This window comes from Lathamus discolor, chromosome 7, assembly GCF_037157495.1.
Source record: "Lathamus discolor isolate bLatDis1 chromosome 7, bLatDis1.hap1, whole genome shotgun sequence".
In the NCBI taxonomy this organism is placed as follows: domain Eukaryota; kingdom Metazoa; phylum Chordata; class Aves; order Psittaciformes; family Psittacidae; genus Lathamus; species Lathamus discolor.
The window spans coordinates 9,541,409-9,559,733 of record NC_088890.1 but is presented as its reverse complement, the minus strand read 5'-3'; the positions used below and the strand labels follow the sequence as shown (position 1 = coordinate 9,559,733).

At 47.9% G+C, this 18,325-nt stretch overlaps 1 protein-coding gene across 2 annotated transcripts in view; it reads right to left on the bottom strand.

Annotated features, from left to right (window-relative positions):
• Positions 1–18,325, bottom strand: part of SRGAP3 (SLIT-ROBO Rho GTPase activating protein 3) — a 111,674-nt gene that overhangs the window by 47,344 nt on the left and 46,005 nt on the right. For both annotated transcript variants that reach the window (XM_065687097.1, XM_065687098.1), the window contains exons 2-3: positions 9,362–9,554; positions 4,810–4,972 (exon numbers count right to left, since the gene is read on the bottom strand). In XM_065687097.1, the coding sequence (XP_065543169.1) occupies positions 4,810–4,972; positions 9,362–9,554 (356 nt within the window). The remainder of the gene's footprint in view (positions 1–4,809; positions 4,973–9,361; positions 9,555–18,325) is intronic.

Genomic DNA, 18,325 nt, shown 5'->3' with positions numbered 1-18,325 from the left:
GTATTCCATACTTAGAAGAAGCAGCAAACTTCTTTCCTTCAGCCTTGGCAGGAGAGGAAAAGGCAGAAAACACCAGCAGTGCGACCCTCACCCAGGGTTTGCCTTTGCCAGAAGGATTGGCTGTGGGATATCATGGTGATGGAGACTCTCTCCAACAATAGATCAAGTTAGATCTCTGCACTGACATATCTTAGCATCTCCATTTATTGCCTGCCTATCAGCAACATTGACACACTTGCCTTGATAACCTCCTCCTGCACCAAGAACGGGACTCACGCTGGAAACCCCAGGGAAATTTGCCCAATTGAGTTTTCTTCTATTTTCCTCATTAGCAGGGCTTGCCTGTCTGCTGGAGCAGGCTGGGAGGCTGCCTGCTCATTCCAATTGCACAGCCTAAGCTTCAGGCCAGGGATGCTGGGACCAAGGATGCTTGTCCTCTACACTGCCTGACCCATCTGCAGATCCCCACTGCAGCCATGACACCAGAAGAAACTGCAAGGAGAAGCTGCAGGCTGAGCCACCACCAAAACAAAACCGCCAAGAGCTGCTCTGATCCGCATTCAGCCCCTGGGCTCTCCACAGCAGTCTGAGCTCAGAAAGCCTCCTCTGGCTTGGCCTGCCAGTCCCAGCACTCAAGGATGCTTTTCTGATGTACAACATCTCAGGCACCAGCTATCATGCAACAAGAAGCCATGCCCACTAGAGGATGAGTGCCCTTCATCACTGCTACCATAACCAATCAGTGCAACAAGTAAATGATATCATTAGTGGGCCTTTTAACAAAAATGTCAGGACACGTCTAATATCCCCATGGGCTCCTCCTTCACTGTGACAGACATCAGGAGCAGAGCCTCCAGCCTCGCTATTACTGATGAAAGATGTTGGTCTTAGGTCTCCAGGCTCCAGCAAACTCCAACTATGGAAACTACCATACATATCTATCTATATCTATCACAGCTTCAGATCAGAGGGTCGCAGAAACAGGGCCAGGTGTCAGGAGAACCCCCAATCTACACTGCTGTTCCTGCCCTCAGCATCCACGCCGATGGGATGCAGCTAAAGATCTCCATTATAGCAGTAAGTTAAATACTGGATTCTGAAGCATTGCCAGGACTGCACAGTTTGTTCAACTGCTGGGGTAAAAATGTAAGTGGAGGGTTGGATTCACAGCTTCAGTGTGCAGGGTTTCAGCTGACAAACTGAGTTCAGAGGGCAAGCCGAATCATACCTTCATGAAGCCAGGTCACCAGAGACAGGAATTCCTATATTCCACATCTGGGAAGGGGAAAAAAAAGGAATGGGAAGAAAGAAAAAACACTGGATAGGCACAACTACACATTTTGTGACAAAAGAACTATCAGAGTCTAAATCCAGACCGGACTCACATTTTGTACATGGTTCCTGCCTTAACAAATATCAACTACAAGCATCTCCACACTCTGCCTTGAGACCACCTTTGCATGCATCCCACAGCTCAGCACCTTTTTCCTGCAGGTCTTCAAGAAGGAGGCAAGTTTCTACAGCTACAATTGGTATTCCTTTAGATGCAGTTCAGAAGTACCTGAAAGGCCAACAAGAGGGCTGTGGATTGCTCAACTGACATCTATCACTGGACTTGAACACCAGCTGTGCCAAGACTGCAGCTTCCGTGGGAGCATAACCACCAGCCTCGATGTACCACTGCAGCTCATCAGCACCCTGCAAAGCTGCTCTGTCACTGAACGCAGCCACAGCCAGAACCTCTGCCTCCAAAACCAGACTGGCCAATGATTCAACAAATGCCATCTAATTTCTCCTTTGTCTCTAATAATCAACCTCTACTTCCTGTAAGCCCTGCTGGGTTAAGTCCAGTGCAAGCTGTGCCTGACCCCAGGTGAGATGAGGTCAGACCTGGAGTTGTTTCAGTTAAAAGTCTCTAACTCAGACACTACCATCTCAGTCCCCACTGGCTCCTACCTTCCCCCTCTTTTGGGTTTGGGTAAGCCCTGGCACTCCTGAGTGATGCACAGCTGAACACCAGGGACTGTACACTGCCGGTCAGTGGGAGGACAAAACACTTCAGTGGAGATGAACAAAACACAGCACCCCAATTTACTGATGAACAACCTCACTGCTGCAAAGCACATCCAGGGAGGCTGAGGGGAGAAGCAGCTCAGCACCCAGCATCTTCCCACCACACTGATCGATTGCTTCTTAGTTATGCACATCCTTGTACCCCTGATATTATGTCCCTGCTTTTTTGCTGAGACTGTTTACATTTACATAATAAACACACAAAACATAAAACCTTCCAGTTCCTCCGTGTACCCACAGCATGCCACAACCCATTAATGAATTCTAGATGGGAGAAATTAAAACTGACATCTCTGGAAAAAAATGTTACCCTAATTTACCATCAAAGAGCAATCTACAACAAAACCAAGCAGCTGAACCACAACTGCAGATGCCTTTAACCCTTCTGGAACTGGATTATTTGCCCAATGGTCCTCTATAGCACCGTCTCCCCAGGAGGAGTGCCACAAGCACTTCACTCAACATAGAATCACAGAATGCCTGGGGTTGGAAGGGGTCTTAAAGCTCATCCAGTTCCAAGCCCCTACCATGGGCAGGGGCACCTTCCACTAGACCAGGTGGCTCCAAGCCCCATCCAACCTGGCCCTGAGCACTGCCAGGGATGGGGCATCCGCGCAATCATACTCAAAAGCAGGACAAATGAAAAGCACAGTCTTAATTTACATCTCAAAAACGGGTTCAGAGTAAAGTGCAAACTGGAAGTAGATTTTGAGACAGACTTAAAACTGACCTAACCAATATATCCCAAACGTGTTCCGTTTACTGGAGGCCAGAAGAACAGGAAAAGGGGTGATACCCCACATTATATCAGCAAATCCAAACCTGACCTTGCGGTTTAACTTCTAGGTTACATCTATAAACTGGAGGAAACTGGTCATAAAAATATTACATTAAATTTACCCCCTGGCCAGGCTAAAATTTCAAGATAAGCAGTGATTTGAGAGCCCTTCTCCTGTTTGGAGAGGCAGGCAGCCAGCCCAGCGGGCTCACCCTGCTCACTAAGCACAGTTCTGCAGCTACCCTTGTTGAAAACAAGCAATAAAAATTAAGGAAAAACATAAAAGCCATAGAGCCAGGTGAAAGTTCTGCCTAGCCCAACACAGCACCCCTAAGGACGACCATCAGCAAATGCCCAGAAGTGGAAGAAAAGCTCCAGTGATGCCACTGAGTACATTCACCATGTGATGAGCTGTAGGGCCATGATTCCCAATCCCAAAGCTCTGCCAGCAGCTGCTGCTGGGGAACACCCCTCCACATCTGACTGCCTGAGGACTCAGGTTACAAACATGTACCACTGCCCTCCTATTGTAAGTATAATAAAATATACATGGTATTAATGATGTTAAAAAATCTTTTCTCTTTCTGCCCGGTGCCTGCTGACCTCCCTTGGCTTATGGAAGCAGGCACAACAAAGTCCTCATTCCTACTCCCTACAAACTGCTGTGAGTCTTCATGTGCTTACCACATTACACACTCTGCCCTCATTTTCAGCTGAAGAGTTCTGGTTCACCTGACTGTGATTCCTGCAAGTCTGATGCTCATTTTTAATTTGCTTATCATTAATAATTCTATATCATCAGCAAACGTTGTCATCTTCCTATTCATCTTTTTTCCAAATAATTTATTAAGAACTCCACTGAAATTCTCTTTCCTTTTGTTCTCTGTCTTTTAACCAGTCATTAATCCAGGAAACCACCACTCCGTATTCTTCAACAGCTTCTTTTCTTCAAGAACTTCAGCAAGAGACCTTTTCTGAAGCCTGTAAGACCCTGAAGGGACCATGCCAACAGATCACTGGCTCCTAGAAATACCTCCACTAGATTTCTGAGGTGTGACTCTTCAGAAAGCCATGCTGGCTCCCTCTCTATCTGCCTACAAGCCTGCCATTCTGCTCTTTACTAAAGCTTCACCCAAAAGTCTGCTCTTAAATTCATATTGCTGATCTGGTCTCTGGCACTGACATCAGTTTAAGAATCAGGTCATACCTCACTACTAGCCACTTGACAATTTTATATCTCAGTTTACTTAATATACTTGGATAAATATTACCTGGAAAGACTTAGAAGCAATAGTTCCTTTTACAGATTTGCTCTGCAACATCTACTGACAATTTAGTTGGATAAGGTTCCTGAGGTTGGTAACACCAGCACCTCCCCAGAAAATCTCTAGTCTAAGCTTTTCCATAACAAGTACTAAACAAAAAGAAGCCCAGTAGCCTTTGGCTGTTACCGCACAGGGTTTTTTTCACCTCACCATCTATTCCCCGTGACACCCTGCAGCAGGCTTCTTTCTTGTGATTTTGGAGAAGTTTTTGTTAGCTCTGTGTCTTTAGTAAATTGTCTCTCAGAATTTTACTAGGCCTGCCTTAATACGGTTTTACATTTTCACTGCCAAACTCCCCTCCAGTTTTCTCATTAAGATATTGCATGTACTTTGTGGAAAGCCCTATTACCTTTCTCTGCTTTTTAATGTTGGCCTTTTTGTACCTCTTTAGACTTTTGGGAGGGCACAGGCGTGTAGAATTCTACAATAAGCTTCTATTTTTGACCAAAATGCAAGGATGGATCCTCACTGAGCAGAACTCAAGGCCAGGTTGGACAGAGCCTTGGGCAGCAGGGTTTAGTGTGAGGTGTCCCTGCCCATGGCAGGAGGGCTGGAACTAGATGATCTTAAGGTCCTTTCCAACCCTAACTATTCTATGATTCTATTCTAACTCTCCATCACTGCTTTGGTTACCTTTTTAAAGAGCCTGATGACATCCTCACTGATCTGTGACAGCCGAACGATGACATTGTTCATGAAGATGTCATTGAGGGTGGCGTGATCTCTGCTCTCTCGCCGGGTCTGTGTCAGAACCAGGTACCAGCAGTTCACAGGGGAAAGGAGGTGCTGATCTTTCCTAGGGAATTGGGGAAAAAAATAGACCAAAGTGGTCAAGTGAATGAGTCAAAAAGGCACAGTCTTCAAATGAATGCTGACAGCATACTAACATTGCCTTCCTTCACTGCACACACCCCTAGAACCCATTGTGTCCCCAAAGAAAAGTGTGTGAGCTCCTCTGGGCTGCCTCCCATCCCCAGAAACCGTACACTATGGGCTCTCTACCAGCCCAGAGCCATGCCCTTGTGGCAGACACCGCAGGGTCATTAGAACAGGTCTGGGTGCTGGCTCAGAGCTGTTGCCCAGCCAGGAATGTGGCCGGGCAGACAGCCCATGCTCAGACACACGGCTGCCTGCCCACCAGCTGACACAGTGGCACCTCCTCTTCAGTGCAAGGAAGCTGCTTAAATATCTCTCTGCCAACACAAAAGCTCCCAGGCTAAATATTACATATGAGTGTTTCAGTGAAGCCAAGGAATTCCCATTCTTTGCCCCAGAATGTTCTCTCCCACACCTTTATCCTTATTTACCAGCCTCCCACAGATGGTGGTGGTAGGACAGAGGCTTTCTGTGCAGGGGAGATGGATGCTCTAATGCTGACCCATGCACAGACCTTTGCTTCTCTCAACACCCATATATAACAAAATCACAGACTGGTTTGTGTTGGAAGGAACCTTAAAGCTCATCTAGTTCTAATCCTGCTGCCACGGGCAGGGACACCTTCCACTAGACCTGGCTGCTCAAAGCCCCATCCAACCTAGCCTTGAACACTGCTAGGGATGCAGTATATATGGATCTTCATATATAATCTGCCCTACAGCTTGTTTTTAACACCTTACCTCAACTTTCGGAAGCACACAGTGCACTCTCTGGTCTACTGCCCCATACCTATGCTTTAAAAAGGTCAGTCAGCGATATTACGGTAATACAGTGCAGATACTCCAGACAACAGCTCTGAGGGACCTGAACACATGTCAGCTGGGGACAACAGGAGAGCTGGTCCCCTGCCCCAGCTGGGCAGGGATCCCATCTGTCGTCCTGCTCCAGTTTCCAGGAACCTTTCCCAGAGCTCCTTTCAGTGTTTCCCACAGGGAAGTCCGGTGGCACTTGACCACACATACCTAATCTGACCCCACCTAAACCCTTTTCAAACCGGGTGCTGGAAGATGGTACAGGAGAGGAAACACCCCTGGCAACCCCTTCATAGAACAGAATAGAATAGAATGGAATCAACTAGGTTGGAAAAGACCTTTAAGTTCTTCAATGCTTTCCAAGGGATTGCTTCTTTTTTCCACTCTGCACTATTAATACAGCTGTCACTTCCTTTTCAGGAGAGGCTCGCTTGCCACACAATCTGTTGTACTGCATTTAGTCCACTAAACAGTGCTGGGGAAAATGTTTTGCATCCAACGTTACCATGAAGTGTCTGTGCACAACATGAATACATTCATGGTTGCTGAATATTTACGATGCTCTTAATCCAACTCATGCTGCAGACAACAGAGATTGCTGTGAGCAGCAGAAGGTGTCAGGGCAGGCAACCTGGAGAGCCCCCAGAAGCCAGGCAACATCCTCAGAGCAAGATCATCCGCACCCAGCTCCACTGGGTGAGACCCTGCAGAGGGGCATCCCGAGACCCTGACTCGTCTGGAAGCCAGCGGGGGTCAGAAAACCTCTCTTGAAGGAAATTTCAGCAAACATTTCACACTTGATTAGAGCTTAACGCATCCTGACACATTCCATCTCAGCGCTGAGAGACACCTGCACTGCTCCCCCTGCACTGTGTTCAGTACTCAAGGCAAACTAATCAAAACCGAACCAAGATCTCCATAAATGATACAACTGAAACAGAACATTTCACATCATCCAGCTAAGAAACTTTGAGATAAATCCTCTAAATGAGGCAGCCAAGTGATACGCTCCAAATGTTTCACCTACACCGTTTTCTCTGGTTAAACCAACACTTTCCTACGAGATGTGCTGGTTCCAAAGATTTGGTCCCTTCTGGCAGAGACCTCCCGTGCCACCATCCCTATGTGCCAACAGCCATGCCCAATGGATGTATTCCAGCCCCAGAGGCTTCTCTCTCCCCAGCACCTAACGACATGTGCAAGCTGCCTGGGAGCACCCACTGCTTCTCCCACTGGGGACACAGGTCTGTTGCACACCCGGGTTCAGCAGCCTGTGTGCACCAGCAGCGCGGCAAAGTGGCCATGATGGAGGTGGGCCTCAGACCCCCTGTGCTCAAACAAGAGTGTCCTTCCCAAGAAGTCCTGCAACCAGAAAGCCAGCCCATGCTCACTACAGCTACAATGAGCAGATAAAGCCTTCACACACATACTCCTCCTCAGTCAAGATGTTCTCACCAATGGTACTGGGGCTGGTGCAAGCCCACTTCACTGCCAAAGAGTGGAGAGGAACTCCAGCAAACCTGTGTGCTCATATAGACAATACAACCACATATAAAGCATGAATGAGTCTGCCAACCTTTTGGAACCCCCATGAACAGCCCAGCAGGAGCACTGCAGCAATTACTGCTATTAAGGGCTGGGCCACAGCCTGCTGCACATGGCTACACAGGGACAAAGGAAGAGCTGAAGGTACTGTATTTCTTAAGAGCGCCAAAAGCCTCATCAGAATAATGACATTCATGAGCACACTGGGGAAGCAGTGCAAATGAACCTGACAAAGGGCAGGTAGAAAGCAGTCCAGAAGAAAAACATGTTAAAGGAGTCAACACAGAGTGAGACTGTGAGGACTCAGCAGAAGTGAACACTGAAATCAAGCTGACTCTATTAGCACTATCAGTACCATCACAAACCACAAGCACTTGTGCCCAGGTAAAGGTCATCTGTAGATACAGCACAACGGCATCCTGTAGGTACAATAAGCAATGGCAGGGCTGTAACAGTGCTCTCAGCTGATGGGAGAGGCACACACACACACAGCCTGAGCCTTCATGGGCTCTGCCCCTGAACAACCCATACTGGGCAATTCCTCCCCCAGGACAGTTATCCCTGATGCCATGGTACAGCAGCACCAGGCTGGCACCACACAACTGACAGGTAACAGTCAGATACAGAAAGAATAGACAGCATTGGAATGGCAATTCCTTTTCAGCAGACTCTCCATAAGACAACAGTAAAGCTTTGCTCACTACAGAGACCAAGTAAACAGATTAAATGGGATTTAGTAATATGCGATAAACAGGATTTAGTAATGTAACAGCAGAAATCACTGCTCTTGCAGCGGAACCAGTCAAAAACAAACCCACAAGGGGTTAGAGAAGGAAAAAGACTCTGAAGAGCCAGGGGCTAGCAAGGCTAAGTGCATCAGACCAGCAAACCCCTCCATCTTCTGAGAAAGGAGCTAAACAGAGGCTGTAGTCTTTGGCATTGAATTGCATGACAGTAGTTTCATCTTGAGCAAAGGGCATAATCCCAGTTGAGAGACTATTTCATGCACACTGCTGTCAGAAGACGACTGAGACAAAGAGGTAAAGATGGGGAGCTTGAGCTGACGTGCAGGGACCAGCTCCTGTGCCAGCAACAGGACAGCAGCACTGACAGGAAGCTTGAAGTCAAGCCACCAGCCATCCCACCTAGCAGCACAAGCTATGTATGTACCCTCACCACACAACACAGCCACCTCCAGACTTCAATTCTGCCTCCAGTTTGGGGTTGGTTTTTTGGATCTTTTTTGTTCCTGCCATTCTTGAGTGTGTGGTTAAACTGAAAAGATGCCGCTTTTGAACACTTGCACATATTCACACATTCTCATCATCAGTTTGAGTTTCACACAATTCCAGCATTCAGTTCCTGCTTCCTCTTTCAAAGCTTTGTTTCAAAACATTTCCACTGTGGATGTGCCTTGCTTCAGCACTGTACGGGTGTGTGCACAGAAAACATACGTACTTCATTTTTACACACTGAAATAAATCAGATTTCCAGAAACTGCTTCCAAGTCTGAGCCCATGAACAGGTCTGTGCAATGTGAAGCCCTCTAAGGATTAGACTACATAGAGAAACCAGGGTTTATAAAATGGGCATACTATTATTTGCACCATCAAATCAGTGGCTGAATTCAATACTCTTTAAAAAAAATATCAAGGGGCTTGACTCCTTCCTAGTCCTTCATTTCAGTTTTTATTGCACTGTATTTATTGTATTATACTCAAGTGCACAGTAGGTCTGTTCAGGCAGCACAGGTGAGCAATGCTGTGCTGAAAGTCTTGGGAAAAGGCATTTCTAGTTCCTTTTGTGAACCCTGCACAGTGAAAAGACAGACAAGGTCACCAATGGTATTTATCTTACTGCTCTTTCAGACTGTGCGGCTACAAGCAAGCATCCATCCATCTAGCGCTCGAGGCAGTCCCGGTACCACTGTGCCCCCGGCACCGCCTGCTTACTTGAACTGGTGCTCTCTGGAGCTGCGTATCTTGGAGGAGAACCGCTCAGCCAGCTTCTCCAGGCTCCTGGAGTACTCCAGCTCGATCTCGGCCTTCCTGCGGAAGAACTCCTGCAGGTCCTGCAGCAGTTGCAGGCGCGACTCCGACTGCTGCTCCAGGCATTTGAACTGCTCCACCAGCTGAGTTCGGATTTCTGTACGGACACAAGAGAGAGGGAGAAGAAAAGGCAATGTCAGCAACAAGCACTGGCCAGGAGGGTTGTCTTCCTGTCCCAGAGCGATCGCACAAGCTCTGCAAGCCTCAGGTTTAATTCAAGGCTTGATAAAGGCAACAGATTTCTTTCCAAGTGAGAGCTGAAGAATGTCATTCACCACGCTCGTATTCAAACCTCGCTCTTTGTCAAAATAAACCACTGTGCAAGTACATAGAGACCAACCCTCAGAGCTTTTCAACTGCCTCTTCGAAACTAGAAAATGGTACTTCAATTTAACTAGTACTACCTGAAGTCCTGTACTCTTTACAGATAAATACATCTTTTCTTGATAAAGGAACATTTGAATACCTACCAAACGGCTGACAATGACCTGAAGGAAGATGGCACTGTAAATGCCAACAGAGGACAAGAGCAGAAACAAGATGGGAAAGAACACTCTTGGTGGCACCAAAGCTTACTATTTCAAGTAGCATCACCCCCAGCTCAGACAGCACCCAAGCCCCAGCTTTTCCTCTATCATCTTATGAGCTTACAACACCTAACAGTTAACTCCAAACTCGGTGCATCACCAAATAAGACGAAGCGCATACTCCTGTGTGCACAGTGGTGTGCAACACAACCTGTGGTTATTGGAGAAGTTGCATATCAAGGCTCACTGAATTGGGCAGCCCCAAGTTCTCTTTCCTAGCACATCTCAGGCTCGATGACCAGCCAAGAAGTGCAAGGACAGAACAAGAGGAAGGAGGATGCCCGGCATTTGTGCGTGCCTGTTTAGCTCAAAGGCTTCTCCATACAGCTCAGGGTTTGACCATGTAGAACAGCAGACTGCAGGCTCCTGGAACGCTGGGCACTGCCGGACCATGAGCACGTCCTGCAAGAGGAGCAGAGCCCTCGCCTGCCTCCTGCGTTGCAAAGGGGTGCTTGGCCACCCACAAGGATTACCAGAAGCAGACTGCAAACATGAACTGTCATGGTCTGTGTGACAGCAGGACTCGGCCTGTACCAAGAAGAAAGTCCTAAAGTTGCTAGAGCTCTTTGGCAGGCGGGCTACACCTCATGCTTGGTTCCTTCTGCAAACTGAGCACAGTGAGATGACAAATAGTAACTTACCCACAAGAGCCACAGCAGACTAGAAGAATCTGTACTGCCTGAGCACATGTGCCTGAAATCACTGCACTGTAACTGGAAAGCTCAATGACCTAACCAAGACAATACAGTGGTGTCATTCCAGTGACTGAAATAATCTTCAGTATACATATACATATGTATTATGCACGCAAGGCAGACTAGCCCTACCAGTTCCCTGCCAGCATCAAGCTGTCCCACAACTTTGCAAGCTCCTATCCAGAGAGTCATTTCTCCAGATTGGATGCTGAATTAATAAATTATTAAGTAATGATGATGCAAAGCAGTGACAGAAATCACGAAAGATTTATGGGCAATTTCAAGCTCTTTAAATTTGTGAGATCCCATGTGGAGGAGGTTAAAATTGCCATTATAGGTACGTGGCAGCCTGGTATTTTCCAACATTTCTTCATATAACAACTTGCATGCGAGACTGAGCCACCGGCAGCCTGAAAAGTGAACTCCAAAGAGCTGCAGGAACAAGGGCACCTGCAGCAATCTCATTACTGGGTAATTTAACAACGGCAGTAATGGGACTGGAGGCTGCAGGCTGCGTGAAGGTCACCTAAAAACCAAAAGTTCCTTGGAAATAAGAAATGCTGAAATCTTCTAAGTTAATCAGTCACCTCATGTGGGATCCTCCATGGGCACTGCTTTTACAACACTTCCATTATGTTCTTGATACTTTATGAGAGGCTAGCACAATTGTTCATAAAGCTGTATCTGAGGCTCATACGCAGTCTTGGCAAGAGACTTTACACACTGCACTGAGCCACTAGCAAAACCATTTTCCATTCCTTAATATGCGTGAAGAACTGTGTGACCATCCCTACAGCGATGACTGGTGTCAGAATGTCTCGGTCTTCACTCTTGCATCAAAATAAGTGGTATCCTATCCCCGTGGTATCCAGCACCATGCCAAAACAGAGCTGCACACCTCACACCCACAGACAATACTGCTTCTCCATCCCCTGTTGTTCACATTTGTGCTCATACGCACAAAATAGATCCACTCCCCTTGCAACGGCACTTTCTCTGGAGAGAGAGGAAGGATGCTTTAATGCCACACAGCACCATTTAGCCTGGGTTTGCTACAGAGATGCTACAGGAATGGCAGGAGGAGCTGAGTAAACCTCCAGAAAGCAGTCCTCAACCACCACACCTGAAAGCTGGTCCAGTCTAGCTACGGCTTTACAGAGAGATCATGTGTACACAGCACTGCAGCTTCAGTTCCATGAGGGAAGACTGCTCTTGAGGGACTCTGTGCGTGCAGGAGCAGCAGTGCCTTATGGGATCAACAGGAGACGGCCACCTACACAGCCACGGCTTGCGACAGCTCCCTCGCTTTGCAGCTGGTGCTGAGCCCGGCTTCCCGGGATACAGCATGCATGCCACGCTACAGCGCTGCTCCACATGCACCCCTTTTGAAGGCACATTCCCCTTACACAGCTGCTGCAGTTAGCAATGGTGCTCACCAGGGCGGAGGGTAGAAAAGAGAAACCGCCTTTGAATTGAGCCTTAGAAACCCACTGCTGTGTTCCTACAGGATAAAAAGGTACCAGTTTCATAACAAAACCTTTTTAAAACGTTCACATTCCCCTGCCAACAAGAGAGTTTCCTTCCCACACAAGGTCAGTGGAAACTTCATTACATCCCATATGGATTTTACATTCCTACTCCTGCTGGTGCCAACACAGGACTTGTTTTATAGAACTCTGCTTTTCCTGAGCAAGTTCGATATAGATTTTTATTTAAAGCCACAGAGATTTCATCTTTAGCTCACTCTTTTCACAGTGGATTACAACCTGAAGTGGTCTCCAGAACAGCTCTTAATAACCCTGACAATGCACAGAAATACAAGGAATTATCTGTAATGCTTATCCAATCTTTTCCATTTCCTATCTACTCCCATTTTTTTTTCTGAATCTGAGCAACTGCTGCTTATCTGATCCTTGTATCTGCATGAAGATTTCTCCTTGACTCTTACAGGGTCATTCAAGGCAATTCAGACAGCAGCAACACATACAGAGACTCACTGAGGCTCTTGTAGCTTTCACCACCCCCTGCTCCGAATAACTGGAATGTGCAGTTTGTGCCCATCAGACCCACAGGCTCCACCACAAGCTCGGTGAGGGTCACCACACTGGTGAGCAGGCAGGACCCAGCTCCCTCTCCTTCATCATCCCACGTGCGCTGGCTCACCCCAGAGTCCTGGCACCAAGGACTCGACAGCGGCACATCAGTCCCATCAGCAGGCAAGGCTGCTTTTGGGCATCTCAGCAGCAGCAGAGCTCCTTTGTTTTCTGTGCTCCTGCAATGTGTTCCTTTCACACTTTCAAGTTTCCTTGCAGAAGTTCTGCCAGGCCAGCACCATCTAAGCATGCAAAGGGCAGTCTCTCCAGGCATGGAGAACCTGCTAGCCATGACCCTAAAGCCACTGAGCTTCAAGCAGTCTGACGAACAAATGGAGACAGCCACCGACCCCAGGAGCTCTTGCTGCATGTTCAATGGAAAAGGTTTGCAGTAGAAAACAAAACTGAGGGCTGCTGGCACCAGTAATGCAAAGACAGAAGCACTAACACAGAAAACAACATTCTTCAGTGCTCCGGAGGTCTCTGAGTCACAGCCACTCACAAACACGGCCCCCGACAGCGCCTGCATTGTCGCTCCCCTGCTTCCACCATTACTTTGCTGCATTTAAGAGGCGCCCTCCATTCAATTAAAATGAACTTGCTCCTAAGTGCCCTTTTCAGATAATCACGAAAAAGGAAAAGCAGGCAGGCAGAAAAGCCTTTTTCCAACCCTTCACGCCTGCTGCCTAGGGAACAGGCAGGAGCACTCGGAGGACATGCATTTTTCTCCCGCCTGCGCAGAGGAGCTGGAGACCAGCCCCACCAACAGAGCAGCCATCACTTGCTGTTTGATCCCGACACCCTCCATCCTCCCCCTCTAACCTGGCCTCCTGCTCATGCAGCAGGGACAGAGAAAGTGGATCCCCAGCAAACCCAAACCCCTCAGGCCTCTTACTAACATCCAAGGTACAGACGCCCTGATGGGTGCCAGCCAACAATCCCAACCAAAACCCACATCAGCTTTACCAGTGCTGTTTGCAAGCAGTTTTCTGGCCAGCAGCATCAACGTGAGCTGCATCAGCCCTGTCCATTATGGGGGGATTAACAGGCTTTAATTATAATCTTCAACTAAGTGCCAATTATGTTTTCCATGTTAGACAAGTAACTTTTCAGTGCCTGACCCCAAAACCTTAAAACGCTGGAAGTCAGGGCTAGAAAGCAGAGGATGCTCACAGGAAGAGATGCTTCTGGAACCAGAGGCAGGGGAATCACCTTCAGGCACTCAACTAATGTACATCACGGAAACTGGCTTTTACAAATGAGCAGATGAGACAAGCCCAAAGCACAGGCGGTTGGGTACAGGAAAGTTCACGTTTCCTTGAGCCACAATAACATCTACAAGGAAAGAGCTAAAGTGTTAAAAGTCTGATGGGTGCCCACCATTACTCGAGGATTAACCCCTTCATTCCTGCTCTCTGGCCGCAGGAAACTGTGGTCAGCCTCACCTCCCCAGTTGCACGCTTCCACATAATGGTTACTATGAAGCTGCAGCAATAGAACTGCTCCTACTCACAGTTGAAGAAACATGTACAGAACTGGAATTCACATAATGGTGGTGGGTCCTTATTTTCAATGAATAAAAATAAACTGGCAAACTAAAAGGAAACGCGGTACCTCAGAGAGCATCACTAACAAGTTATTTCTGTGAAAGCTACATGCTTCTCAAAGAAATGACCCAAACTGGCTCAGCCCCTTTGTTGGCTCAACTAGTACGTATGGGGGTTTTTAATATCCCATGTTCAGAGCTGTCCTTGCTAGATTCAACTTAAACTTCTTTCCATGAAGAGCAAACCTCACCAGGAAAACTCTCCAACTCTGGCTTCTGCACAGCACCATTAGGATGTGAACAGAAATGCTGCAGATCCGCAGGAAGAAAACAGCGTTTCCCAACTTGGAATTTATAGGAACTTTTAGCAGAAACCAATAAACAGAAAACTACCAAACTGCTTTAGGAAGAACTGAAAGGATTTGCTAGAAAGCAGAACATTAAATATAATTGCATAGCGGGTCACGTTTCCAACAGTAGTTTGTCCAAAGTGCTCCCATGATTTACGTCACAATATAGGAAATCACAAACAGCACCAAGAGTGAGCCATTCTGCAAACCAGGATGCTAAAAAACTCCGAGTCCCCTTGAACTCTGCTGGCCAGCTGGCTTCCAAGATTTGCTGCTTTCTTCCTCCCAGTTCGTTTGGTTCTCATTATAAGAAAGGAGTTTCCAGTGTGAGCAGTCCTGTTGTTTGAAACGCAGAATCAGAGGTTGCAAATGCAAGAAATATGATTTCCTCAACTCTTCTGGAACACAACAGGGATGCTGGAAAAAACAAAATTCCTTGGCAAACCAAGGACAGCAGCAATGCTCAAGACAGGCTGTGGGCCCGCTAATCCAGCCGGGAGAGGGAACATCTGTAATCAGAAAATCTGGGGATTTGGCTTTGGTAAATATTTTCAAGCCGACTGGCCCGTATCACAGCCAATGGCTGCTCATTAAACCACGCAGGACGTCAGCAGCAGTCAGACGTCCCAAGGAGACTTGCTCCAGCCCCGGGGCCCGGCAGGGCGGGACGACAGCCACCGCTGCCTCCAGGACCACGTTTAACATGGCCCAGCACAGAGCCCCAGCATCAATACAGACTGCCAAGATCCCAAATGAGGCACAAGTCCCTCATCAGTCAAAGTGCCCCAAGAATGCTCACATCCATCTGAAAGCCAGGGAAAGGAGTGTGACAGGGAATGCAGAAGGAAAGCAAGTGTGACCATCATGGCCCAGGCTGAGTGGGGATAAACCTGCTGCAACCAGCCCCATTGTCAGCAGCCAAGTGGTACATGAGTGTTAGAGACAGCATAGAGATGAGAAAAACATCTCACATCCAACCTTGGGCAGGATTGCAAATGAATGGCAACATTAACACACGAAACGCCACCCAGAAACTTGACAGAGCTATTCAAAAGCCAGCTCAGGCCAACACCCTGAACGTAACACAGTGATGCTTATGGCCAGCGGCTGGGTGGGATGGCTGGGCAGCCAGTCCCTGATGGCTCTGCTAGCCTATGGTGGGCAAGGGGCTTAGGGGTGGCATGTTTTGACATTATGGTCACTACAACCCAACTACAACACTGAGCCTGGATGAAATTCTGTGCATGCAGTTTGCAGCAGCACAATGTGCTTCTGCAGCAAAAAGCTACACAGAGGAAGCAATCCTTTCCACGTGGGTTTTGTAACGCCAGGCGCTGTTCCTCCTCCGATACAAGAAGACTTACCCAGGTATCATTTTATATCATGCATCAGCCTCTGCGGCGTCAGCACATGAAGGCAGTGTTTGATGTCAACAGAGTAGGCTGTTGCACAAAGCACCAGAAAGGTCTCCATAGAAAGGTGTTTCTTGGTTGCTTTCTTAATATAAGACTCTTCTCCAGCCCCAGACATACGCAGCTCTCTGCACCCGTGGAAGACAGCAACGCTGTGCCCAGCCCCACGTGCCCGCCAGCTGCACTGAGCTCTGCTCCTCAGGGCTCAGGGGTGTTGCGGCAGAACAATGAGCACCCCAGGCTTACAGCACGCAGCTCATCACCAGCAGCAGCTCACACAGGGTCCTGAGATGAGCCGATTCCCAGGGACACTTATGTTGAACCTCAGGAAACACGGACCTTCAGAAATGCCGGAGTTCATATGATCACCACCATGGCAAGAGCAACTCTTGTACCTTGAGGGAGCTCTGCATTTGGGTTGGAAACTGACACTCAGTGTGTTGGTGAAAGAGTAAAGCGAAGGCAATTCCCCAAACCCCTTCAAGACTTCAGCAGTGTCGTCAGGGTTGATGTTAACATCTTGGCCAGCACATCAGGGTAAAGTCCCATTTTTAACTTTCCTAGGCTGTTCACTTCATCCATTCTCGAGGGAGGACACTGCTGGCAGGCATGCACAGAGCCCGAGAACAATTACACACATCCAAATAGCATGCCTCTGACAACACTGATGATGCAGTGTTTTACAAAGAACAAAATTATTTGGGACAAACTGCGGCCAATTTGAGTGCTCACATTAGAATTAACATGCTTATGTGACGAGGTCAAGATGAAGACAACACGCTCAGCTCCAGGTCATTATTAACATGCCACTGCTTCAGCTGGTCCCACCCTCAGCTTTGCTGAAGGATATTTTCCATATGGTCTCATTTCTTACATGTAACAAACTCTAGATGAATGTCACAAGATCAATGCAACCTCTACCAGTGCTATTCAGTATCATTATTCACTTATTCCTTGTGTTTTCACACAGTTCACATTCTCCTGGGCAGCAGGATCTCTGAGTTTCAACAAATACCATGTTGAAATCTTAGCCCCAGCTGAGATTGTGGCAAAACTCCCACCAGTTTCAGTGGAGCTAGGATTTCATCCTTTGGCAGCAAACGGAACAAGTGAGACAATCTTGTTCTCCAGCAGTTATTTTGCAAGCCTCCCCTTCTTCCAGTAACCCCTGGCTCCAATACATTTTACTTCAGTGCTGATAGGGGCCATGCTCCTTAACTGGCATCAACCACAGTGGAAACCAACACCAGCAGAAGTACCTTGGCTGATCCATGGTGTACTGCTACTCTAGAAATTACTTTCTTCATGAACAGTAAAGCACCTTAAAAATCAAAATGAGTTTGAATGAAACAACCACAAGCAGAAGGTTCAATGGTTCACGGTTACATTTACTTTTGCTTGTCCCATCTTAGGTCAAAGTGCTACACGAGATGAACAGCGGCACTTTTTGCTGCCGCACCTTCAACACAACGCTCACAGCCCAACACCACGGCCTTTTAACAACTCACACAGTTACTCCTGTACCAGAAACTAAAGTTGGGTCTCGGCAGAGATCACTGTCAGAAGAGGCAAGACTGTGCACGGGAGCCAGGAACAGCCCCTAGACTTATAAAGTTCACATACGGGCAACACATGGGAAAATCAGGATAGCCATATTAAACATACCAAATTCTACATGGGCGACCAACAATGAGAAACAGGCAGTGGAAAAATACAGTTAGTTAAGAGCGGCACAGCCTGAACTGAAACGCAAAAGACCACAGGAGCCAAGCGTGCTCCAGCATGCAGGGAAGCCTGAAGCCATGGGGATGCAGCGATGCTCCAGCCGGCAGAGCCATCAGCTGGGAGCCCCGCACACCCCAGCCCCACCAGCTGCACCCCACAGCCAGGCCCCCTGCAAGCCAGCACCGTCCTCCTCAAGGAGATGCTGGTTTAGGCATGCTGCCCCCTCCACAGCCCCCAGGGCCAGGCTCTGGCTGGACAGACAAAAGCAGAGGTTTCTCTAGCAACCGGCTGGCTGGGATGAAAGATTCCAGAGACCTCCTCCAAGCAGCACTGCATGCTCCCATGAGCAGGGAGAGCAGGACCAAGCCCTGCTGTCAGCAGGCTCCAGCCCAGGGCCATCCACCACCCCTGCCTGGGGATGCTGAGTTATCTGTCCAGAACAGTGTTGTCGGCTGATCCT